The sequence below is a fragment of the Astatotilapia calliptera genome, chromosome 1 (genome assembly GCF_964374335.1).
Source record: "Astatotilapia calliptera chromosome 1, fAstCal68.1, whole genome shotgun sequence".
In the NCBI taxonomy this organism is placed as follows: Eukaryota; Metazoa; Chordata; class Actinopteri; order Cichliformes; family Cichlidae; genus Astatotilapia; species Astatotilapia calliptera.
In genome coordinates this window covers 37,903,917-37,930,086 of record NC_137422.1, presented here as the reverse complement: position 1 = coordinate 37,930,086, position 26,170 = coordinate 37,903,917, and the positions used below count along the sequence as shown (strand labels likewise).

Below are 26,170 nucleotides of genomic sequence, written 5' to 3'. Positions count from 1 at the left end.
TTTTGCTCTGTAATTAGCTTGATTTTTTTCCACAATTCGCATTGCTATTAACAGGCTGCTGCAAAGCACTGCTGCTGTAGACAAAAGTGAAGAGAAAAAGGTCACTTTGTTTTTAAACATCTGTAAAAAGAAATAAATAAAATAAAACACATTTTAATCATTGTGACAAATCTAAAATAAGTGCATCTGTGATAACTTCTATCAGAGTATTAGAAACCCCTGTGCAGTGCTGTTTGGTTTGTTACCTGAAGCATCTCACCAAAGTGGCTCTTTTCCACTTTATAATGCAAACATAATATAAAGTCATGAAAACTGAAAAAACCCAAAAACCAGTCAGATGAGGATTTGGTTTGACTGCCCTTTGGTGCCAAGTGTTTTCTTACAAAGGACCATGTGGAAAATGGAAAAGGGCAAGCAATATCTGACAGGTGACTAGATGAAGACTAACTTCAACCTACTGGATCAATGAAACACAAAACACAGAAAGCACTGAAAAGGAAAAACAAGCTGCAGTCTGAGGGGCTTTGAAAGTAAGCAAATTACGAGTCAAGTATGCCAATTTACCCAAACCATCTGTGGTTTCTCTGTAAGCTCACTGTAAGCTCACAGCTTAAAGACTGGCAAATCTCGCATGATTATGATGCCATAAAATCTTCTAAAAAACAAAAATGAAACAACTGGTTTGCAAAGTAACTGCTTTCAACCAATTCTCATCATCATAAGGGATGAGTATCAGCACAGTGGGACATAAAGTGGCGAAATCATGCTAGTCTTTATATTTACTGTAACAGCAACCAATTATGTCTTTGCACAGTTTTCGATATCGCAACTATTTTTCCCCAGTTTGGGACAAAATGAGGATCAAAGCGTGCATTAGAGCGCTCAATACTGGACAAAAAAACTGGGCTTTTTTTTCACATCACTTACCTTGAACCATAACAAAAAGAAAGACAGAAAGTTATAAGCCAAAAGTTGAAACGCAGGCAGTACCAAGAACCAGTGAGGAGGACGAGAGCTTACGTTTTCCTCAACAGCGGAAGCCAGATTTTAACACAGCTGATTTAAGACCAAAAGCATTACAGAAATGACTTGAACAGAGCCACGCATTAAATCTAATGCTGCTTCATATACCTTTTTTCTTTCTCCTTTCTTCTCAGCAAATGTCTTAATCTATGAATTAAAAATGGGGCCTTAAATCCATTAGACCTCCCTCACTTCCTCAGACTGACTGCCTCTGGAGAAGTCGAAGAGCTTTCTTATTAAGACAGATAAGGGGAAGGAGGGGTGAGCGAAAAGAGAAGAGGAAAGTCGGGAAAAAGAAAGAGAGGGTCTGTGAGAATTAATTATTTCTTACTGGATTAAGACCAGTTCGAAATGGAGTATGTGTATGTGTGCATATGTGTGTGTGTGTGTTCATGCATGCATGTTACAAGGGAATTCATAGCTCGTGTCTGGTCAGCAGGGCATTACTATTAACTGCAACAGACCAAACTAATAATGGTAGAATAAAAATGATAGAGAAGAGTGACCTTTCATTGGAAAATGTGAGCTTTGAGTGACAGGGTGAGATCTGCAGTGGCAGCGAGGCACTGGGGTTAAGCATATATATGTATATATCTATGCTCACTCCCAAAAGCTGTCAAATTCTTCAAAATAATTTGGATTTGTGTAGTTTTAAACAACTCTACTGGAAAATTGGAGCTCAGTTGGCAGACTTCGGCTGCCCTGCCATCTCTATTCAGTCTTTATTTTCTTCTGTGGCCTCAATTTAGAAAGGACCAGTACAACAACAGATCAATGCTGACTAACAAGACAACAATAATAATCTGAACTGAACTTTTCTACTGTACTGAGTCAAAGCATACCACAGAAGGTGAGAATGCTCAAAAGAAAACATGTTTTATCAGCAACATGCATGTAGAGCTGCAACTAACTGTTCACTATCAAATACACAACCTGTTTCCGCCTCAGTTTAGTTTGTGCGACTGGTATTGTAACACATTAACTAAACATCAGAGTCATACAGCGACACCGCATTCTTCACTTTTTTAGTGTTAAAAGAGGCTGCTGGGTTTAACAGAAACATTATGGCTCTGGTAAATTATAAAAAAGGTCACTTTGACAGCAAGTAAAACAATAAACAACTCTTATTTAACCAACAAATGACCAAACCATCACCTTCATGTTGTTCTGTGCTGACTCTATAGCCACAGAGTGTGGGCAAAGTAGTCATGAACTCATTTTTAAGTGCAGTACTAGGTGTGTGCTGCTCATATTGCTTTATGTGCCACCGCTGGCTTTCTGCAAGCTGTTTATGTGTGTTTGCTACTCTCTCCCCTCCCTCTGCTGCATTTTTTCATAACACATTTGTTCCTATGGACATATTTATTATTTATACATATTATTTCTGGCTGCTGTTACAACCAAATCTCCCCTTGTGGGACAATTAAAGTATTATTCTATTCTATTCTTCTTTTTTTTACTGTCAGATAACAATTGACAATGAAATGTTGACGTTAACGAGGTCGCTGCCCTGCACCGCTCAAATTTGGATTTTTGGAAGTTCAATGCTGACTGACAAAATCTACATTGACATAATTTTAAAAACAAAGACTGTGCTGAGAATCTATCTGTATTTACAAGTTATCAAGTTGTCTCATTGCACACTGTACTGTGAGGAGTATAGTATACCATTACCTAACTGTGTGATATTTAAATGGCATCATGCGCGATCTTAAATTCAACTTAAGTTATTTTATTGCAAACAAATGACTGTGTAACTAATAACTGATGAAATTACTAGTAATGTTATCAATTGTGTTGATGGTAAGTTAGAAAAGAAGATACTTTTGGAGTTATTTGGACTTATTTCCCAAAGATGCATAATGACGCTTATTATCAAGTATTTTCTTGATTTTATTTTTCTGTATCTTGAAAACTCGAGAAATTAATTCTGTTTGGAGCTTATTTTACGCAGCCTGACCAAAAAAAACCACTCGACTGGCATTTTTTTGTTTTGTCACAGAACAGAAATTCATTCCTTTGCTGAACTTCCTCTCGCTAAATTCTTACCTGCTTCTGATTTAATGCATCTGTGTGACATTGTCCTTGTACCTTTAATCATACCATGTTTTAACAACATTGTTTTGCTTATGTTTACTGTTCACTTAACGGGCATTTATTAAAGGCATCTATTGATAAAACAGTAAGTTTTAATAAATAAAATGTGACACATGGAAGGCTAAATTATTCCACAGGGCGACTGTTGTGACAATTTCCATGAGATATCAAATGAAACATGTTACATTTGGAGATTCTAAATTACAAAAAGAAAGCGTGAATAAAAGAGGGCTTACCAGTGACATTGACATAGACTGTCGTGAAGGCAGCCAGTGGTACAGCAGCAACATTCTGAGCTCGAACCCTCAGCATGAAGTTCTTGGTGGTCTCATAGTCCAGGGGCTCTGCCACCAGGATAGATGCCGAACCATCCTCTCGGTTGGGGGTCAAGTAAAAGCGCACTGGCATGTTGGTCTCTGGGACCATGCCATCCTCCAAATTATAAGTTACTCTGGGATCTCCAAGAGGTGAAGTGGCTTTGATGGTCTTTTTGGAACAAAGATAAGAAAAGAGGGAAACAATAAAGGCAAAATATCAAAACAATGGGATTCCTCACTTTTTTGTCTGCATGACACCACCACAGAGGGGCTGTCACATAAATATTAAAATCTCCACAGAAGGAATTTTAGTGTAGCCTTCATCCATGTCTGGGAAGAAGTCTTTGAAATGGTCAAAGTCCACTAGTGGTTCCTCAGAAAACTCAATAAACTGCACAATAAATGATTTAATGAACTTCTTTTTTTCTCCTTGTTCCCATTAGATAAAGTGTCACTATAAATGAGTTACTCTGACTCCCTGGAAGTTGTCTTACCAAATAAACGACTGAATTCACATTTAATACCCACAACAAGGTTTGGGTTTATTTGCCTCCACGTGTCGTTCTCATTTTCTCATATTTGGAAGTCACCCATAACGATTCTACCTGAGAGATGACCAACAGCACAGAAATCCAGAAAACCAACAGCAATTTGCATTTGGCAAATTTTTTACATGTTTCCAATTATGAACTCTGAGAGCTGGAAAAATGCTAAATTCCAGCAGTGACCCTCAGGACAGGAAGGGAAGTGTAAAGAGCTACTGCTGAGCTCCAATTGAAGGGTGCATTACAAATAGGGGGAAAACGATCTGCCCAAATGGGAAAAAAGCCTTTTACAGCCCATAATAATGAACACTAAAATAATAGAAAGTCTCAAACTGTTACACTAGACAACAACCCGCTGAAATGTTGTGGGATGAAAGGGAAACACTCTGCTCTTCATTCTGCTTTCTCCATAAACTAATTAAGGAGAAACTATTCAAAGCTGATGCCACATACACCCCAATTAAAATCAAAAATGCCATTTCGGGCACGATGCGGCTTGCCTATGGGTGACCTAGCTGTATCCATTCAACCTGCAGAGCATGGCAGCTACAATAATGAGACACCCTGCGAGGCATGCGGAACTAGCAAACATGTCTGACTACTATATGCCCCGATTTAGGACATAAAAACTCAAAATGTCCATGGCAGAGATTTAACAACCCACCGAGAGTCATTTTATCTTTGCTCAAATCAACACTGATCTGCCATCTCAATTTATACTCCATACCGCAGGGACCGCGCTCTGTGTGCTTCCCTTTATCAGCATCTCGAACAAACACAATTAAACACACACAGTGCCGTATAAAGTATTCTCCCATGTCTTTTTATTTCAACCCTTTGAGTTTGAATATTCATCATAAACTTTAATGGATTAAACTGCTTCCAAGAGACTCTTAGAAAATACTGTTAATGGCATGAAAAGCCATGTCCATAAATAACAAAGTGCTGTTGACAGGATACATCTGAACCACACAAGCAATGAATCAACAGATTTAAGGGTCTTTTGAATGTCTGCATTTTTCTGTAGCTGCGGTTCCTAAACCTGTAGCTGCACTGGCATCCCACACACTTCCTACACAGTTACACTCTTTTGTTGTTGCTCGCCATTAAGACCGACTGAATGCCTTAAAAACACATCAAAGCTGTAAAAAGATTGTGAGGGAAGACCGACACAAAACGGGCCTCTGCTCTTCTCTTCAGACACGTTTAGGAAGGGATAACATCAGGATTAACATGCAACAAACATCTTTGGTCAGCAATAATCCACAAACTTTGCATAATATGTTTTTAAGCTCGATGCCACGATGCCAAACAATGGTTTTTTTTTATGTTGTTTCATAGTCTGTACAATCTTTAATCTTTATTTTTACTAAAACTGGGCCTTTTTTTCTCCAGTTTCTCCAGTTTATACTTGTGCATAAAAGCAGTATTTCCACATAACTCCTTTATTATTGAAGACCAAAGTAAAAAGCCCGCTGAGAAAATCCCCACTAAAACTTTTTGAAAAAATTGTTACCATGAAAAATGGATTACAGTGTAGCAGGGCTTTGTGTACAGAAAGAATCTGAAAACACAAGCATTATACATGTGATAATTGCCCCCGAAAAACGAGCAGGAACAGCCCGACTGCCAATTAGACACTAGATGAGTTTAAAACAAAAAAAGACAAAAAACAAAAACGTTTAATTTTAAAATCAAAGTAAGTACTCCTTCAAACAAAGAAAAATAAAATTATTAACATATAAATATGGATTCATGGCATGTCAAGTGCATCTTTTACATACATGTACATATCCCACTTCACATGTACTTGACATAAACACAACACAATTCATATATATAAAAACATACTGTGTAAGTACTGATCTAATCTATTTGTGTGCTCTGGAGGAAGCCTGACTCCTCCGTTCTGCATGTGCAAGTCTCCTTGGGCATCCATCAGAATGAGCGTGTGTGTGTCTGTGTGTGTTTAGAGGAACAGAATAAAGCTCAGTATGAATACATGTGTGATAAAGCGAGTAGTAGAAAGTGCTTTTATTATTCAGTAAGAGTAGAAAACTATAAAACTATATAAAAGCCAGTCCATTACTTTTTAGTGATTAGATTACACAGTATCAACTAATTTATTTTGCATATTGTATGTCTGGTTATAGCTTCATTCATTAAATCTCTCTCAAGTTTAATGCTGCAACTGTTTATTCTGGTGCATTCGTTCACCACAAATAAAGACAACCATCTCTTTAACATTTTTTTTTCATTCAAGTTGTCTTTTGTAGGAAATGCATGACACAGCTACACACATTCATATCTCAAGAAATATGGGGCATTTTATAGTGGTAATGAGGGAGGGGCAAAGACTACATTCCCCATTCAGCTTTATCCACACTGGTTGAAAAGCAGAGCACACTTCTTCAAGCTTAAGGCCGATTTATCTGTTGTGCTGTACCAGAGACTAGAAAGAGAGCTCATGTTTCTCCAATATTAGCTTGTCTTCACCTCTTCATCTTTACCTTACATATAGAGAGCCCCAAAGCAACTGGTGAGAATTGCTAATGTATAAATAAATTTGCACTGAAGTGAATTCAAACCCATATTTTTCTGTGCAACCCCGGAGCAACATACCACGATGGGTGTGTCCCGGACGGTGTTTTCTGGTATGACTACGTTGTAGTTGTCTTTTTCCCACTGTGGAGGCTGGTTCTTCACATTGGTGATGGTAACAGCCAGCTCCACTGAACTGCTCCTGTTTCCTCCATCTGTAGCCACAATGTCTCTGGTAATGTAGGTCCTCTGTGGAAAGAAGTCCACACAGGCAAAAAGATGAGAAGGGGGAGAGAAAGTCACAAGATGTTGTATTCAGTGGGACCGAGGGGTGCGTAATCGTGGCTTCCTTACAGACGGAAGAACAATGTGAAACTAGATCAAACTGATTTCGGCAACCAATCCATTTTCCACACTTCAGTGCAGGATGAAATCGACGGTAAGCTGCATTCGGGTAAACATACTTAAAGATAAGTGTATTGATTGAAGGGCATGGCTCATTGTCGAGCAACGGAGGGGAATGGAGTTTTGCAACCCTTACAAGAGCAATTAGCTTTATCCACTGCAATCAGAGGAAATGATCTGTTCTGGCAAGTAAAGAGAAAAAACGTAACAATACTCTGTAACCCCAGTGTGAATGAGCTGTCATTATTTGGGGAAGTTGTGGATGTTATGGGCAAGTTGTAATTTCATAATTCTGAGTGAAATAAAAGCTTTTCCAATAGCAATATTTATTGCAGTTACAAAAAAAGCACTTTTTATTTCAATCTTTGCTCTCAGCAATTAAGACACTGAGGCTGTCATGCTGGCAAATGATGAAGAAGTAAGCATGTAGGCATTGCCTGGATCTGTTCATTTGTACTCATTAGTAGGAAAAGAAGTTTATATTTTCAAACAGGGCCATGTTCTGGCGAACAATCCAGTGAAACCAAAAATACTGGCTTGGTTCCAGAGGTCAGTATAAGATGCAAGGTGCAGAGGTTACAAACATTCATTCGTCTTGGCACTGGAAGATGGTTCACCGCTGATTTTGGGGCTTTTATCACTACAGCACTCATCTGAGGTGCAGACTTGTTTTGCACAGGCTACGTGGCAATTTCCTCTATTGCTTGTTCATGTTCCCACCAAGATTGTTTTTCTTGTTGGCAGTGAAGCAGGCAGAAGCAGTGAAGTGAGAGAAATAACAGAAATTCTCCTGCAGGCAAAGAAAAAGGCCTTAGTGAAGACATTATCACATTCGCGGGCTGCGGTCTGCTGCTGGCCACAGGACTTCTGCCCCCTCACGGTCAACAAATAAAGGGCTGGAATGCAAATGTACTTGGATACTGGGAGAAGTAGCTTAGTTTAGTTAAAATCTGAAGTTCCCTGCTGCCTTTTTTATAGTTCTCCAGTAGAATTATTAAAGGAAGTCTCACAATTTCAGAGTTTTTCTATCATTTAGAATAGCTTGAGCTTGAAGCTCCAAGGAATCCTGCAAGATAAGTAGCTGCACAGGTTATTCATGTGTTTGTTATGCATCTGGAATCTCATTATGGACTTCCATAGGAACGGAAAACTGTACGCGTTAAGCCTTTTAAAAAAGAGCAAATGGTATCCAGAACATAGCTAAAGTGTACCTGCGAGATGGGTTGGTTAACGTACACCCAGCCTGTCAGTGGGTTGACCCTTAGGTACTCTGGCTGCTCATTAGACATGGAGTATGTGATGGCTGCATTGGTCCCAAAGTCATCGTCGTGAGCCGCCACCCGTAAGAAACTAGTTCCAATCATAGTATCCTCACGGAGGAAGTCTGTAGGAGAAGAATAAGAATAAGAGTGCTTTGCAATTCAGTGGCTCAAGAGACCTTAATTTGTAGTCTTTGATATTGCATCCATCAGCACAGAGGCAAGAGAGAAACTCGAACTTGAAACAATAAAAAAACAAAAAAACAATAAAAACTGTAGACAAACTTTAGTAAACAAAACTAATTAAGAAAGGAATTCAGCAATTTGACAACAAATATGAAGCTTAAACAACCAACAACAGAAAGGAGAAAACAAAGACAAAAGAAATTCCCCAGTGACATGAAAAACTGAATACATGAGCAATTAGTAAAGAGCTCCAATTCTGTAATACTAAAAATTCTGCCATCATAGGAATACTAACACCAACACTGTTAGCTCATTAGCGTCAGTTTTTCTTGTCAAAATAGGGAGAATGTTTGTTTGTTTTTTAAATCTTGTTTTTAATCTATATGCATGTGCTTTCATTCTGCGATGCAGCAGGTCGAGCTAATATCTACTGACACTCGTATCTGAGGTTCTCAAACTTGGGACTGTTGTCATTCTGGTCCAGAATGAGAATGTTCAGCTGACAAATGCCAATCAGCGGGTCAGCCGCCTGGTCAGTGGCAGTCACTGTCACCGCGTACTCCCTTTGCCGTTCGCGGTCAAATTTCCTGGCCGTCACAATTACTCCTAGAAAGACAGAGATAACAAGGTCGATCAGATAGCTGAATCATAGCAAACACTGCTTGGTCTCATGTCCCCCAGAGTACTTGTAATTTAACGCTAAAATGATTGCCTCTGCCTGCCTCGAAGCTAAACTTTAAACACAGTAGGGAAGATGAGAGGCACATTATGAAAGAAAATGAGACTTTTTCAAGAGTAGTTATTGTCAAGTCCAAAGAGAATTGTCTTTATTATTTATTTTAGAAATAATTTTTAGCAATGTAATTTACAATATCTCATGCTCTACTGTTGCTACTGAATAAAAAGCTCCATAATATATAAACATATTAATGCATGATAACTTTTAGCTCAACTACAGGTAAAGCTGCATAACAATTCAGTCCAATCTGCAGATACTATTTTTTATATATAATGAATCAAGCTGAAACGTGCCTGAAATAAGCTTAATAATCAAAAACCCAAAGTGGCTCATGTCCAGCACTTTTCCCATTTATTCCCTGCACAATATCGACCACAGACTGACAGACTGAAAGGAACATGTTGTAAAATATTATCCACGTGGGATAAAAGCCTATGTGTTGTTCTGTATGTGTATGTGTGTGCACACGAGTGCTTGTATGTTTCCGTACCGGTTTCTGGGTGTATACTAAATGCAGGCACAGTAGAGTCTTTGTGCATGAAGCCATATGTGACCCTGCCATTGGAGCCTTCGTCAGCATCCACAGCATGAACCTGCAGAACAAACGTCCCCGCTGGCTGGTTCTCCAGGACGGATGTGCTCTCACGGTACTGCTGACACTGAGAATGAGTGAGGCAGGGAGGACAGGTGGGAGGAAGAGAAGACCACAGGAGTGAAAGTGTGAAGAAACTTAGATCAATACGCCATTCCATCCAAACAGTCAGCAAAGGTGTGTGGGAAGTTAAATGTTGAAAGGACAGATTTAAAATTACTACAGTAGTCTTTTACTGGGGGACAAAAAGTGTAATGTTGAAAATAACCACAGGAAAGAAAGTGGGAAGCCTGTGCCCAGCAAGTTTTCTTTTTCTTTAAAAAATATCAGCTTTTGCTTAACCTGTTTAAAGCGGAAGTGGTTGATACCGGGGTGGTGGAACAAATCTCAGATGCCATTAGGCAAACGCTCTCAAAAGCAGTTTAGCAATGTGTTGGTTGTTGCTTTTGTGTTTTGAAAAAGGTGATTTTTTTGGTGTACAGTGTGCATGTTTACTGCTAAGAGCCTTCAGCAGCGTTCAAGGAAACAGAAAACACAAAAAACGTCCATATACGGAGAACCCAGCACTCCCAACATGTGTGGGTCACGCCCTGGAAGCCTCGTAGTGACCAACGCCAGGAGTGCCCTAGATATCCTACGGTCTATCAAAACACTGACCCTACAATGTGAATTAAAAAACAACAACAACAAATGTGTTTTAAATGCTCTGTAGGCCTGACAGTCTGACCCTTGACGACACATTCATGGTGGGGTGAAAAAACAAAACAAAAAAACACCCAGTGGGTTCTGGGGAAGAAATGCCATCATGCTGCTAATCTGAAATGGAATTCTTTGGGCTTGGACATGGGACTCATGCACTAAAGACTTTCAGGGAACAAGAAATCATAAGATGTCTGTGTAGGTTCTCAGTTATCCATCATGGCAGTCTAAGTCGCTTTCTTTCTAAGCTCTTTAGACTAAGTTACAATAAAGGTTTACATACACTGGGGAGGAACGTCACGGCTATTTGGGACTTATGGAGATTTCTTTGAACTTTTCTTTTTCCGGGGTGAAATAATTGTTCAGCATGCATCTTAAATTACTTTAAGACAACAAAAATTGGATGTACAGTACTTACGTATAAAATGGGACAAAAGTATACATAAAGGCTCAAATATGTACATACACCAACACTAATCTTTGGTTAAATGGCCTTTAGCAAGACAGGCCTCAACCACACACTTTTTGTAGCTACAAGCAAGGTATTGAGATAATTCTGCCTGGATATTTGACCCCTCTTCTTGGTAGAATATGTACAGGCATTTGGTTGTCCATGTGGGTCGCTGCAAACTTGGTGAAACCTTCCAGCAGTTACCATGGCAGGCTTGAGCCTTAGTGGCTTCTGGGTTGTTCCTGAACATCCTAACCATTTTCCTTTCATCTGAGGCTGGCAGTTATGGTTTTCGTCCATATATTGGCAAAGTAGACACATCCCAAAAATTTGTACTGTTGAACAGTTGTTTGAGATTATGATCTTGGAATCCGCAGTTGTTTAGAAATGACTCAAAGAAACCTTCCCGACATGTATAAATCTACAGTTCCTAATCTTCACTGAGTTCCATGGACTTTCCCATTGTTGAAAATCCCCAATAAATTCCCAAATCCCCAAAACTTGTGCAACTCGTTAAAGATGTATGCTATAAAATCATTCCACCTTGGAAAAAGAAGAGTTCAAAGAGATTAAAATTAGCCACACATTACCATGACATTGATGCCCACGATGAATGGATGTAAACTTCTGACAACAGATGTATGAGTCATAATATGAAAGACAGGTCAGTTTGATACCAAAGTTAATGTTTCCGTGCAAGCTTGAGATCAATGAACAGAAACTGAAAAGACACATGTGTAAGTCCAAATAGGACTTCAGGATCGATGCAAACGTAGCAGAAATTCCGAGGGTGGTGTATGGTTTCAAAAGACTTTAGACCTTTAAGAACAAAGAGGGAATTTTAATAAGGCTTTCTTTTGTTACAGTAACAGAACTTTTTGATTGCACATCATCTGTGTGCCTGTGTGTTTGGAGTATCTTTTGAAAGAGAGATGAACTGAACTGGATCAAAGGACATAAAAATATTCCGAACATTTACTTTCAATGTAGACAAGCTCCAACATTATATTTCTAAAGATTCTATTATAATTGCTGTTGGATTCTCTGCACAGCACACTTCTCTTTTCCCAAGGTACAACTTATAGATTCCCTGTCACCTTGATGTTTTGCACTGAGATCAAGGTAATGTGATTAGGAAAAAGAGGTAGGAGGTAATTTTTTGGACTATTCAACCATATGTCGTGACAAACAGAGATCTGAAAATAAAATAGCAGGCAACTAAACAGAAACAGTTATGACACCCATGTCGGAGCTATTACAGCAATAATTCCCTGCAGATAAAACTGCCAAGAGGAACAGCAGAAGAGTTTGTGCATAACATTTATGGCACTGTGTTCTTTTTTCCTCTCAAAATGCTTTTAGAGACATGTCTTTTTGCTATAAAATGTGCAGGATCTGCTAAATATGAAAGAAAAACAGAGAATACACTTAAATTATGAATCATTTGCTGTCCTCGGTTTTAAGTGTTGGAGGATCTGGAGTTTCCCGAGGGAAGGGTGATATACTGTATATACCCAGGAAGTGAATACTTTAAAATTCAACTCTAAAACATTAACACTACTCCCTGTTTAACACCGCATGCATTCTTGGAGTCATCATAGAGATTTATTCAGTGCTGTCAGTTCTTTGCGTGTTGTAAGGTAGCTGCTCCCTGTTGGCTAGCTCAAAGATTTTGTTAATCACAGAACTTGTCAGACACATAAGGAGCTTTAGTATCCCAATTTAAGCACCATTTCTGCTTTGCTCAATTTATCTTTATTGTATCTTTTTCTGTGGTCTTTTAACTTTCTCGCGTATTCTTTATCCATCACAAATTCTTTTTTTTTTTACCTGTTTCACTGGAACATTGATGTTGATGTACTACAGAGGCAGAGGAAAGAGAGAAATACCTCAGTGCTGCTGGCTGATGTGTTCCTTTGACACCTAATTAATTACAGGAGGGCTTTGTTAAAGTTGTCTCCTGTTACCTTTACTCCATGCCTACTCTCATTCTTTCTAGCTCATCTCCACTGCCACCCATTTTTCCATCATCCGGCTTTTTCATTGTTCTTTCACATTTGTTTGCTCCCATAGGTTGTTTTGGGACTTTGAGGAAGATAAGAAGGTATGGCTACAAGCATCTAATTTATTAAAAGGGTCAAAGTGTCATTAGTTAAAAAGTTGTTAGCCGACAAGAAACGAATCCTCAGGTCAGATGAGAGACTTCGTATGGAAAAACACAAAAATAAGCCTAAACACAAAAAAGAGATGTCAAAATATGCACTGAAATGTGCAACTTTTTTTCTTTAGCTTTTTCAAACTACCACAATTTATTGTGAGTGACAAGCAGGCTTTGTTTGCTCACGAGGAAATGAGATACAAATAGTTAAAAAAAAAAATCACTGAAAAGGAAGATTTGGCTACAAAAACAAACCCAACAGCCTGTAGAGGTGAGTCAGTTTATTCATCAAACGCAAGCAGCAGCGAAGCCTTCCGCTATGCCCGACCGGCTGTCGGGACACCCTACATTTTTAGCTAAGATTTGTATTTGAGAAAACAGAATTAGGTTAGTCGTGAGCCAGTAGTTGTGAATGACCATCATTTAAGACCGTACTGTGAAACCTTCGTAACAGGATTTTGTTGACCTCAGCTTGTTGTTTAGAAACATAGTTTCTGTTGCATTTACGTGAGGTTTCAGCTCTAAATACATGTAACATGTATACTTCAGAATATCACATATAAAAAAGTCACTTGTTTGTTATAAGTAATTACATAAGTAACTGTGATGATCATAAGAATAAAACTGTTTTAAACCTTGTGTGCCCCGAGCTCTGAAGCTAATGAACTGCCTCTCTGAACCACTCACACTTTTTGTTCTCTCTGTTTCATTATGGAGTCCATATTTAAGCTACTAAATACATACTGACCAAGAAGGCAAGGCATTGGCCATCGAGGACTGGATGAATATAAAAGCACATACTAAATTCTGTAATGACACTGAAGGAAATAAAACTGCAGTACTGACATGAAGGCTGCTATGGATGTGGCAGACTTCTTCCTTTGAGCTTCTGCTCCCTTACAATAAAAGGAGACAGTGGAGGTGTGGGCAGTGGGAACTTGGGATATAGCAGGAAAAAGTGGAAGACTTAGTGTGCTGCTGCGTGACCCAGCAGAAGCGTAGAACGGGTGGGCGGGTGAATAGATGACAGTGGGATGGGATTTGGTATGTGCTTACGGAGGAAAAAGTTGCTTAATCAGCACTTTCAAAGTTGGCTTGTTGGCTGGTTGTTTTTGACCACGCTGCTCCAGAGTTCCCTTTTTATTGTTGTTTTTTTTTTTTTTTTTTTTTTTCTTCTTAAATGACATCAGAAACAGCAGTATGCGACATTACGTGATGGCAGAGCTTCAGTTCATCCTTTGTCATTTTTTTTTTTTTTTTAAATAAATAGGACAGGGGGAATGAATGAGAGAAAGAGGGGGAGAGAAAGAAAGAAAAAAAAAAAAAAAAAAGAACTCCTGGGTCACCTGTATGGAGAAAAAAAAAAAAAACCAACAAAAAAAACAAACAGAGGAGACAGCAAACAACAAAGAGCAACATAATAATAGAGAAAACAAAGCACCATCACAATAAACTAGCTAGTCATAGATATCAATATTTACTAAATAATAAACGATATTGTGCAGCACGCAAGATAGACAGCGCACAGTGTGCTTTGAGCGCATGCATGTCTTAAAGCCAAGAAAGCTTTAGTCCGCGTCTGTGAATACCCATGTGTGCATACCTGTGTGGATCAGCATGCTTGCATTCCAAAGGTTTCTCCATGTAATGATCTGCTAGGGAGTGTGGGGGGGCCACAGCCCCGTCCTCCAGGGTGTGAAGCGGGTATGGAGGAGATCAAAACTCCAGACATCCAGAGGCCCCCAGAACACAAGAGACCATGGAAGACCAACAGAGGGGCAGCCGCGCCACTGTTCCAGTAAGAGCTGAGGAGAGTCCCAGATGAGGGCTCGCCCAGCAGCCGCGGAGCAGAAGTCAGGGGGAGTTGCAGTGACGCGCCCGTGAGCTCCGCCGGCCCCCAGCTGTGCCTGAGTGACCGAGCCCTAGGCCGAGAGGCCGGGGGCACCCCACCTCCAAAGGGGCCCGAGCGAGCCCCAGGCCCCGACAAGCGGCCGCCAAGGAGTGAGCCGGTGTGTACCCGGACGCCCACCCCCAGACACAAAGAACCACCAACACACCGACACCTGAGGGAGTCCGCCACCGGCAGGGGAAGTGGTGGTGGGTGGAGATAGGCCTCCAAACCTTGGAGGGCCTGAGGTGTCCCCAGAGAGGTGGCGTCTGATACCCAACCTGACATATAGACACAGACATACAGGCACACACAGACACAAACATCCATTCCCACCCTCATGCTCTCATATGCACTCACTCCACACTCAACCAACGTGGAGACAGACATAAAGAGACGCTGTACACACAATCACACTCCCCAAGCGTACTCTACAAACCGGGTCTAGGTACCCTTGCCCCTGGAGGGGGGAATTGCACCCAGACCCAGGTGGTGTTACCCTTTTCCCTGCGGTGGGGAGAGGCAGACCACCCCGACTCCGCAGCAGCAGGGAGGCCCCACACCCCAGACCGCAGTCGGACGGCCAACTCCTCCTACTAGCCCTCCCGCTCCAGCAGGCCGCAGAGAATGGGGGTGAGAGAAGACTCCAAACCTCCCTCCACCCGCTCATTGTAGTGTTGATGCATATGTGTTCTAAGGTGCAATTAAAACCCAGGAGGGCATGGAGCTACCTGCCAAGGAGCAGCAGGTAAGCGCATAGTCCCTCCTGCTAGCCCTCAATGACTAAGTGTATTTAAAATTGAGAGGTGGGCAATGACGTCAGGGGTGAGGTATACACCCTGATGGTAATTTGGACTCCGTGATTGTGCCCACCCCCAAGATCCTATATGTATGTGTAATGAGAGTGTGAATAATGTGAATGTCTAAGTTGTGGGATAAAATTGAGGCAGAGGCAGCCAGAAGGGGACGGGGGGGGGGGGGGGGTAGCCTCCTCTGCACCCTGGTGACATACCCCCACTCCAAGGCCCTGCATGTGTGGGTGGTTGTGGAGGAGCGGGAAGAGGGAGGCAGCTGGAGATGGGGAGGGAAGGAAGGGAGGGGCAGGTAACCCCTCCCTGGGGCCAGCTCCCCCGCTGACCCCAGTAGGCACCCCCACCCTTCGCGACCCGCCAGGGAAGGGGGGCCCAGGCCCATCAGACCGGGGCCCAGTGCAGTAGCGCCCTCCGGCTCCACAGAGCCCTGGACAGTCCACCCAACCCCACCACAGAGAAAACTGCACCCACCCCACCATCCACACATCTTCCAGACTACATAAGACGGTAAACGCCCAGGCTGAGATCTTCCTCCACCTCTCCTGTATCTCCCCCTCCTGCAGAGAGTTCCTGAAGAGAAGAAAGCTCCTGCAAGATGTGACCATCCCCCCCACCAGTTGAAGAGCCCCCCAGGCGGCTCGACGCACCGGCGGCACCCTGCTCCAGGGCCGGGCCCCCATGCACCCACCCGCCCACAACCCCGGCAACACACCAACCAGGACCCAAGCCCCCGAGGCCCGGCCCGGGCCCCAGCCCAGAGACGGAGCGCCCCCAGAACCTCACGCCCATCCCGGACCCACCCAGGGGCAGCCAGGTTGCCAGGTCAGTAACCCACGTCCGTCAGCACAGACCCTCCCCTAGCCCCGCTGCACGCAGCCGCGAGGAAACAGTCACCTGAGAGCCAACAGAGCCCCCAACCGGACGTGACCGCTACCCCGGGTTGAGCCCCCCAAGGAAGATGCCTCCGGGGAACCCCCCGACGCCCTAAGCCTGTCCCTACCCCCTCACCAATCACAACAGTGAAGGCGGGACCAAACTATGACCCCCCCCACCCCCACTAGGTGATGGAGCTGATAAAAGGGGCCCAGAGCAATTGATCTAATGTGGTGGCAGAGGCTGTGTCAAGACTAATGTAATCTAATAGATAATTTCTATATTGGTTAGAATTAAGATTATTTTTATTTTTCCAGTTCATGAGGACTGTTTTCTTGGCTATGCATAGGGCAGTGAAGATCATATGGGCTATATTCTTTTCTGAAGTGACATTATCTAAGCTGCCCAGTAGACACACTAAGGGGGAAGTTGGAATGTTACATTTCAGACACTTTGATAAGTCTTCACATATCTCGCGCCAAAACTTTTGCACTGGTGGACAGAACCAAAGAGCGTGGATGTAATTGTCTGGTGTATTGCCTTGACAGTGTGAGCAGTTTTTGGAAGATGTAAAGCTCATCTTGAACATCCGATGACCTGTATAGTGCACTCTATGAAGTGTTTTGTATTGTATTAATTGCAGACTGGGATTTTTAATTAATTTAAAAGTTTTTAAGCAAATCTGAGACCAGAAGTTTTGGTCTAGGTTGACTGATAAATCTGCTTCCCACTTTGCAGTAGGAAGGGATATTGATTCATCTAATTTAGAAAGTGTTCTGTATATTTTAGATAATAATTTGGGGGATTTAAGAGTAAGAAAATGTGCCGCACTTAGTGGTGTTTGTAATTCAACTTGACTGAGGTTAAATTTCTTTTTTTACTATGGATTTAATTTGTTGATATTCTAAAAACCTTGTCTTGTTGATCCCATATTGTTCAACTAGTCTGTCAAATGGAATAAATTCTGTTCCCTCTAATATATGTTCTAAGTATTTAATTCCTTTACAACTCCATTCTGGGAAATTAATCATATTATTGTTTTGTAATATGTCAGGGTTATTCCAGATAGGTGTACGTTTGCATGGGATTAATGAAGACTCCGTTATTTTTAGAAACTCCCACCATGCTGTCAGAGAAGAGCTGATGTTGATACTTTTAAAGCATTCATGTCTTTTGATGTTTGAGCTAATAAATGGTAGGTCTGAAATCTCTAGATCCTTGCATAGTGCCTGTTCAACATCTAGCCAGGGCTCAACTAAGAAGGTATGTTTTAACCATTCTGAGATGAACTGAAGCCTGTTGGCTAAGAAGTATTGGTGAAAATTAGGCAGATCTAATCCTCCTCTATCCTTGGTTCTTTGTAGCGTTTTTAAGCTAATACGCGGGGGTTTATCTTTCCAAAGGAATTTGGAAATATATGAATCCAGAGATCTGAACCAATCTTGTGATGGTTTGTTAGGGATCATCAAAAATAAGTAATTTATTTTTGGCAAGATCATCATTTTTATAGTGGCGACCCTTCCCATGAGTGATATGGGTAAAGATTTCCATCTAGTCAGATCGCCTTCTACTTTCTTTAGAAGTGGGATGTGGTTTAGTTTAGTTAAGTCTGAAAGCTTAGGAGAGATATTAATACCTAAATATTTAATATTTCCGGATTGCAGTGGGGCAGAGGAAGAATTATGGAAGGAGCAGTTAATGGGGAGAACTGTAGATTTTGGCCAGTTAATTGAATAATCTGAAACTCTTGAAAACCAGTGTATTAAAGTAATTACCTCAGAGAGGTTGGTTTGTGAGTTTTGGAGAAAAAGTAACACATCATCCGCATAGAGACTGATTTTATGTTCTATGTTCTTACATTTTATGCCCTTAATTGTTGTAGCCTGTCTAAATGCTGCTGCTAGAGGTTCGATAAAAATTGCAAAAAGTGAAGGGGAGAGTGGGCATCCCTGTCTGGTGCCCCTCAGGAGACAGAAGCTGGAGGATGTCTGGTCATTTGTTCTGATACGAGCCGTTGGGGAATTGTATAATATTCTTATCCAGTTTATGAAAGAGTTTCCAAAACCAAATTTGTGTAAAGTTGCGAATAAAAATTTCCAATTAACTCTGTCAAATGCTTTTTCTGCATCTAGAGATAATATTATGGTTTCGATGTTTTTATCGTATGAGTAGTCTATTAAATTAAGTAATCTACGAGTGTTTGTTGAGGAGTGCCGACCTTTTATGAAACCAGTTTGGTCAGGATGAATTAAGAGGGGGGTTATTTTCTCCAGTCTCTTTGAGAGAGCTTTGCAGATTATTTTGAGGTCTGCATTTATAAGGGATATTGGACGATAGCTTGAGGGAAATAAAGGGTCTTTGCCTGGTTTTAGCAGGAGACTAATGTTGGCAGAATTCATATTTGGTGGTAGTCTGCCCTTTTCCTCGATTTCCTGCAACATGCTGTGGAATACTGGTGCCAAAATTGTCCAGAATTCTTTGTAGAATTCTGCAGGGAAGCCGTCTGGACCAGGAGCCTTATTATTAGGCATACTTATCAGCACTTCCTGGAGTTCACTTGGCGTCAGTGGCGAATCCAGTTCCATTGCTTGACTGTCTAGTAATTTTGGAAGAGTTACGTTGTCAAGAAACAGATCAATTTCATTTTTAGATGGGTTTATTTGTGGTGAGTATAAAGTTTCATAGAAATCCCTAAAAATGTTGTTTATTCTTCCAGGATCATATATTGTGTTCCCCGATAAATCTTTAGCAGCACATATAGTTATTTTTTCTTTATTTATTTTTAGCTGGTTAGCTAGAAATCGACCTGATTTGTTACTGTGTTCAAAATTCTGCAAGCGAAGTCTTTGTATAAGGAATTGTGTTTTTTTATTAATAGTTTCATTTAATTCTAGTTTTGTTTTGCATATTTTGTTCAATGTTTCCTGATCTTGGTGGGACGCGTAGGCTTCTTCTAGTGATTTGATGTTTTTTTCTAATTCCTGAATATTTTTGTTTTCTTCTTTCTTTTTGTGTGATGAGAAAGAAATTATTTTACCTCTCATCACAGCTTTCCCTGCTTCCCATAGAACAGAAGCAGATATTCCGGGAGTGTCATTAAAGTCTAAATATGAAGTCCATTCCTTTTTAAAGTATTTAATAAAGTCTTCATCTTTAAGTAGTGATATATTAAATCTCCAGTTTTTTCTTGGCGTAGTATTATTCTTGTGCATTAGTGTTAAAGATACAGGACCGTGATCGCTGACAGCTATAGGATGAATCTCAGTGTCTGAAATGTCACACAGCAGTGAGCTGCTGACCAAAAAATAATCCAGACGAGAGTAAGAGTGATGAACATGCGAGAAAAAAGTATATTCCTTACTGGTGGGGTGAAGAGAGCGCCATGCATCGCAAAGACCAAAGTCGTTCATATACTGTTTGATTATATTTGTGGACTGCCAATTACGCTGAGTTCCTGTTGTGTTGAGCCTATCCATTTCTTCATTTAGTCCAAGGTTGAGGTCACCGCCAAGAATGAGTGTGCAATCAAGGTGTTCAGAGAGTGCACTAAAAAAACCGTGGAAGAATGAGGGTTCATCAACATTTGGACCATATATACTAACAATACATAGTTTTTTGTTCAATATTGATAGTTTAATAATTAGAAATCTACCCTCTGGATCTATAACTGTATCGAGTACTGTAAAATTAACATTTTTATGTATTAAAATTGCTACTCCCCGTTGTCTAGAATTATAACCGGCTGCAAACACGTTAGGAAACTCAGGTGTTTTAAGTTCATTTAAACCTGTGACAGGTTTGTGAGTTTCTTGTAATAAAACAACATCTGCCTGTAGTTTTTTAAGCTGGTTAAATATTTTTAACCTCTTTCCTCTGGTGCCAGCTCCATTTACATTCCATGTGACAAACCTCAGCATGCCCTTAATTGTGCGTGTATGTCTAATGATGTATGCTGGGTGTTTCGTTTAGACAGGTGTTTATTGTTGTTTTTAAAACCGTGCCCTTTGAGACAGGCACTGTCCTGTGTTTTATTCAGTTTTACTCAATATGTTCTGCTTCTATAAAACACTGTATATGAGTGCAGATCAGAGAAGTACTAAAGCTTTAAAAATAAATCTAATCAGCTTATGTAACTTTCTGCTCCTGGGAAATGCTGGAGCCTCCACTCTGTGAGATCTTGCTTCTCTGTTTCACTACCTCTCTGCGAGCCTCTTGCTGCCTCTGTCTTGGTCCACTGATCCAGCCCTGAGTTCCACAGAGGCTACGGCATGTCGTAAGATTGGGCATCAAAACAAGATAAAAGGGCCTTTCTGCTTCAGTGTCCTGCTGCTGGCTTCTAGTGACCCAGGAACCACCAGCGAACCTCGGATGTCTTCACTAACTGAAACGCTAATGTACAGCAGGGTTTTTCCCAGAATTTCCTTTTATTTTTCTCTATTTTTAGACACTAAAATGTTTTTGTCTGTGATCATTAATTTTTATTTGCTACATTTTCTTTTCTTTTAACTCCAGGTTTGTGTGCTTTCATCATTTCAATTCTTTTTGACTTAGAAGAGTCGTTTGGGGGGGTGTCTGGGGATTGTCTGTCCATTGCTCACAGCTTTCTGCCAGCAGGGAAAAAAAGAATGAATCATAGACTACGGTATGATGCCAGGAGAAGATTCCTGAGAGAGACAATTGAGCATACAGTGCACATGAAAAAAAAATGCCGACCAGGAATCCCTCTCTTCTTTTCTGTCTTCTCTCTTGGCTCTCATTTTGTTGCCTGTCCCTCTGTTTCTTCTTGAAGTGGAACGAAAAACGCCTCCACCCCCACCTCCACCCATGACAGAGTGAGCCAGGTTTATTCAGCATGGCCCCACTCCTAATCTTGGCTCGCGATACCTCAAGGGCCTTGAAAAGTCATCCCATTTAAAACTGAAACATGGCTAGTGAAGTAAAAAAAAGCAGGAGGAGATGTAGCACTTCGAGAGTGGCTCGGTCGGGATTTCTCCCACGTCCCTTGAAGCTTTAATTAAAAGACCATGATGATGTAGGAGAGAGATGAGAGAGCAGATATGAGGGTCAAGCTCACTAATCGCTCCTCCAGAGAGGAGAGATAGAGGCTAATGAATAGAGGAGATAGAAAGACAAAGACAGGGAAACAGGAGTGGAGGAGAGCTACAGGGGATAGGCAGGCGCAACAAGAAAAGAGTGAGACAGAGATATATTTAGAAGAAAGTAAAAGAAAACCTTGCATAGTGACTACCGTTTCTCCTGCCATTGTCCTAGGTTAGTGGTATGATTTGGGAGAGCCCCTCCCACTGCTGTTATCAAACCAGTAGAAAGAGAAAGACTAAACAACATTTAATGAGGCAACTGTGGGTGAGGGATCATCTTACCTTCTCAAAGACAGGCTTGTTATTATTCACGTCGTCCACTCCAACTATGACCTGAGCCGTGGATGACAAGGCCTGAGGTCCGCCTGAGGCATTGTCATCCGTGGCTGTAACATTGAGGACATATTCAACACCCTGGAGGCGAGGGGGTGGGCTGGAGCGCAGCCGGATCAAGCCTGCAACCAAACATAACGATGACAGTGGTTAACACACGCACACAGTCACACTCATTACACTCAGCTGGTTCAATTTTGAGTTTGAAAAGGTATAAAGTCATTATAGCACCCAAACTGGTAACATGTTTGTTTTTTAATTTATTTTCTCCTGGAGCTAAAATGTAATAAATTCTATTTTCATAATAGATTAATTATACAAAGAACGGCTGGCACATATCAGGGAAGGTAATTAAGTTATTACACAACATGGCATGTTTGACAGCACGACAGGCTTTAATGGACAGTACTTAATGCTTATAAAAACTTATAAAAACTGTAACAGCTTCTTCTGCTTCGTGCAATAGAAAAAACATTCTAGAGATGAGTTTCTCTCCAGTGTGGGTGAGACGTAATTGTGCTCTGTCTCTATTACTTCGCAGAACTAAACATTAAGACCACTTACAGTGCAAATAATTATATTGTAACAAAGACACACATCAAGGTCTCTGATGTGTTAGTTGTTAAGCGAGCCATTGTTTGCTAGCACGAGTGGCCAAATCACTGTGGCAACTTTTTACTGGCAGTGAGTGAGAGCTATTAAATAGCAGTGATGGAATTTGTTTCAGGCTACAAACGAGCCTAAATGAGTGTAAACATATCATCTTATTAGCAACAACTATAAGTTAGCTTTCTTTTAGATTTTAATGTAAACTTAACAGAACAGATTTTACCAGGCTTACCCCAAATTTTGGGTTAACATTTCTAATGCAATATATATGTCACGCAGGCTTAAAATGATAATCAAGGCTGAACTGACGGAGAAACATTTTTGGAGACCAAACAAAGGCATAAAGTTTGTATGTTCCTTGTTTTGGGTGATACGGTGAAGCAGTTTAACACTTCAGCATGCACAGATAAAGTGTGCCAGCTTGATTGGAGGTAAACTCAAAAACTTTCTTAAGACGGACACATTTGATTTCAGCTTTTCGTTTTTATAGCAGTACATTTGAAAGTAACATTGAGAAGCTTTAGGTGACACTTTACAGACAAATTCTCTGTCTTTGTTGCTTTCTCCCCCTACACAATCTGGAGTTGAGCAACCAAACATGGCACATAGGTAGGTCTTAGGCCCCTGAAGGTTTTTATCTGTATCAGATATTATAATGTCATCATGTTACCTAGCAACCATCTAGCAACAGGCTATAATGACGTGCTTTTAGCGTTCACAAGGCCTTATAAAAGCATCATTTTCATTCCATGACAGTAACATCTAATTTTTATCCACAAAACAATATATTATGATGTCTTTGGGCTGCCTGGCAGCTACTTTGCAATATAAATAACTAAGTAAAATGTATTTATGTAGTGCTTTTTCATACCAATCACAAAGAGCTTTACGGAGGTGTCAGTTAAAAAGCCAGTGGGCTAAAATGACTCAGTTTTCAGCCATTATGCACCTACAACACCAACAAAAGCATCATCTGTTTTACATTTCACAATAATAACATCTCATTAATATCCACAACAGTTGATTATGATTATGCCATCATATTTTCTAACCTTGCAATGGTTAGAAAATATGATGGCCTAAACATCTTAAACTAAAACATCTTATAAATGTGTTGTATAATTTTCATTTCACAGCCAACTGTGCAAAAAACAACAACAACAACACCGTGGCATGGACATGTGCATGTACATGGACATGTGCATGACTAAGAAACGTGTCAACCTAAGTCACCACTTGGCATTAAGAGTGTAGCTTGACAATTGCATTTTTATACCCAACACAAACAGTGAATGTTAACGTAAGCTTACAACATAAATCGTTTCTAACACATGCAATGCAACCAGCTTACATCACCCAAGAAAGCTGCACATGGCAACCAGCACACACCACCACCAAGTAGTCAATATCTGTTGCCCGATATAAGAAAGGTCAACTGTGGACGATGACAGAACAAAATAACTCTGTCCTGCCTCTCGCTCGCACAAATGACACTTCATCTCAACAGCAGTATTTTTTAACCAGACACAGAGCGTTCCCTGAGGTTTTAATAGACTTTCAATAGACTCACCAAAATAACATTTGCTGCCTGATATTATAGTCTTTAAATAAATGAGCACTTTATTTAGAAAAATTCTAAACTTCATTAGATGGCTGGGAGTTTGAACAATATTGCAGGAAAGTGATATGAATGAGTAATCAAATCATACTGGGCACTGAAGTAAAACAACCGAGAACATCATTAAAAAATCTTCGCAAAAAAATAAATAAAAACAGTAACACAACAGTAGCCAAATCGTGAGAGGAAAGACGTCACTAGTGAACAAAGACTGTCTAATTTCACTTTTGAGCTCAGGGATATTTCATTAATTATGGTTACACAACATATGAATAGTCGGATTGATTGGTATTCCCTTCTAGCACCTTCGTTCTGGCGTTCCATTTCATCCTCTGTCTTTCCTTCTCTTACTGACCCTCTCTTTCAGTCCGGCGTAGGCGTCTCATCTGCATCCCACTCTCTGCTCTGAATGACTCTCTTCCACTCTGTATTCATCTCACCCTTTGGTGCTCTGTTTACTTTGTGTGTGTGTTTATGTGCGAGTGTGTGGGCTCAAAATGTGGACACACTTATTACATCCTTCTTATCTTCAGAGGCAGGGGCAGGTGCTATCGCAGGCATGTGTTTATTTGATTGCGATTTCCCAAGAGAGACTGCTATTGGAATCACACACACACACACACACACACACACACACACACACACACACACACACACACACACACACACACACACACACACACACACACTTATAATAGACACACATGTACATGTATGTGCACCGTACAACCTTGTGTGTTTACCAGACCAACAGGACAGATGAACAGGAGTTGTGCGGTTTTCATTTTAGTATATTTTATTTTGTGTGTGTCTGTGTGAGTGTGTGTTCGAAGTACGCAGACATGTATGACATGTAGAATGAAGAATTGCACTAAGTGATTTCTAGAACACTCTCTGGAAATGAATGGCACCAGAAACAAATCATGAACAAGAGGAGAAAGTGTTCTTTTCTATCAGAGTTAATGCCATTCAAGCTGATTTTTGCACATGTACAGTATGTCGCTTCTGTTTGTCTTTGTGTGCGTGCTGTCTCACAAAAGATTTCCATGGAGGGGGTCTCTGTCACAATAGCTGGTTCCCTGGCATGGATGTTCATGTTTAAGGCTACATGTAGGTGCATGTGTCTGCAAGTGCCTGTGTGTGTGCCTGTGTGTGTTTGTGTGTGTACAAAAAAGAGATAACAATAGTCAGGAAAGAAAATGTAGGGAAAAACGAAATGAAATGGAAAACGATTACTCAGAGATAAAGAAAATCAAAGCTTTGACTCTAATTATGTGTGTAATAAACACCTTACACTGCAAAATGGGTTCCTGTCAGTGCAGAAATGGTAAAGAGACTGCATTGTTGTAAAATATCTTTTCAAAAGCACTGAAAAAAAAAACCCATCAGAAGATGAACTAACCTAGTGTCAGACAAGCAACATTTAGCTTCCTTTGTTTTTACCAGTGCAAATTTGATGCAAATACCAAAAAGCATTTAATATGTAATTTTGACAAGATTTTTTAAAAACAAAACCCTTTAGATTTTTTTTACCTGTAACAGAAATACATTTAATTCAATTTTAATATATCATATAATATATGATTATATTTTAATAATCAAGGCGCTTTATATTGTAAGGTAGATCCTATAACAATACAGAGAAAACAGAGAAAAAACAACAACAATCCAACTTGTATAAACACATAGTGAGTGAAAACAAAATCACTCACACTGCATCATGGGACGCCATCAGCGGCCTAGACCTATTGCATCATAACTAGGGGAGGATTCAGGGTCACCTGATCCAGCCCTAATTACATGTTTTATCTAAAAGGAAAGTTTTACGCTTTAAGCCAAGTAAGAAATGGCTCATATAAAAAGAGAAGAGGGGGGACAGAGGTACATGCAGAAATGTCAAAATCAAACTAATAATGCTGGAATTAT

The 26,170-nt window shown here is 40.5% G+C and overlaps 1 protein-coding gene across 1 annotated transcript in view; it reads right to left on the bottom strand.

The window, feature by feature from the left end:
* LOC113026743 (neural-cadherin) overlaps positions 1 to 26,170 on the bottom strand; it is a 337,047-nt gene that overhangs the window by 180,420 nt on the left and 130,457 nt on the right. The window contains exons 8-13 of the mRNA XM_026175859.2: positions 21,967 to 22,139; positions 9,603 to 9,771; positions 8,809 to 8,979; positions 8,140 to 8,312; positions 6,605 to 6,772; positions 3,357 to 3,606 (exon numbers count right to left, since the gene is read on the bottom strand). Coding sequence (XP_026031644.2) covers positions 3,357 to 3,606; positions 6,605 to 6,772; positions 8,140 to 8,312; positions 8,809 to 8,979; positions 9,603 to 9,771; positions 21,967 to 22,139 — 1,104 coding nt within the window. The remainder of the gene's footprint in view (positions 1 to 3,356; positions 3,607 to 6,604; positions 6,773 to 8,139; positions 8,313 to 8,808; positions 8,980 to 9,602; positions 9,772 to 21,966; positions 22,140 to 26,170) is intronic.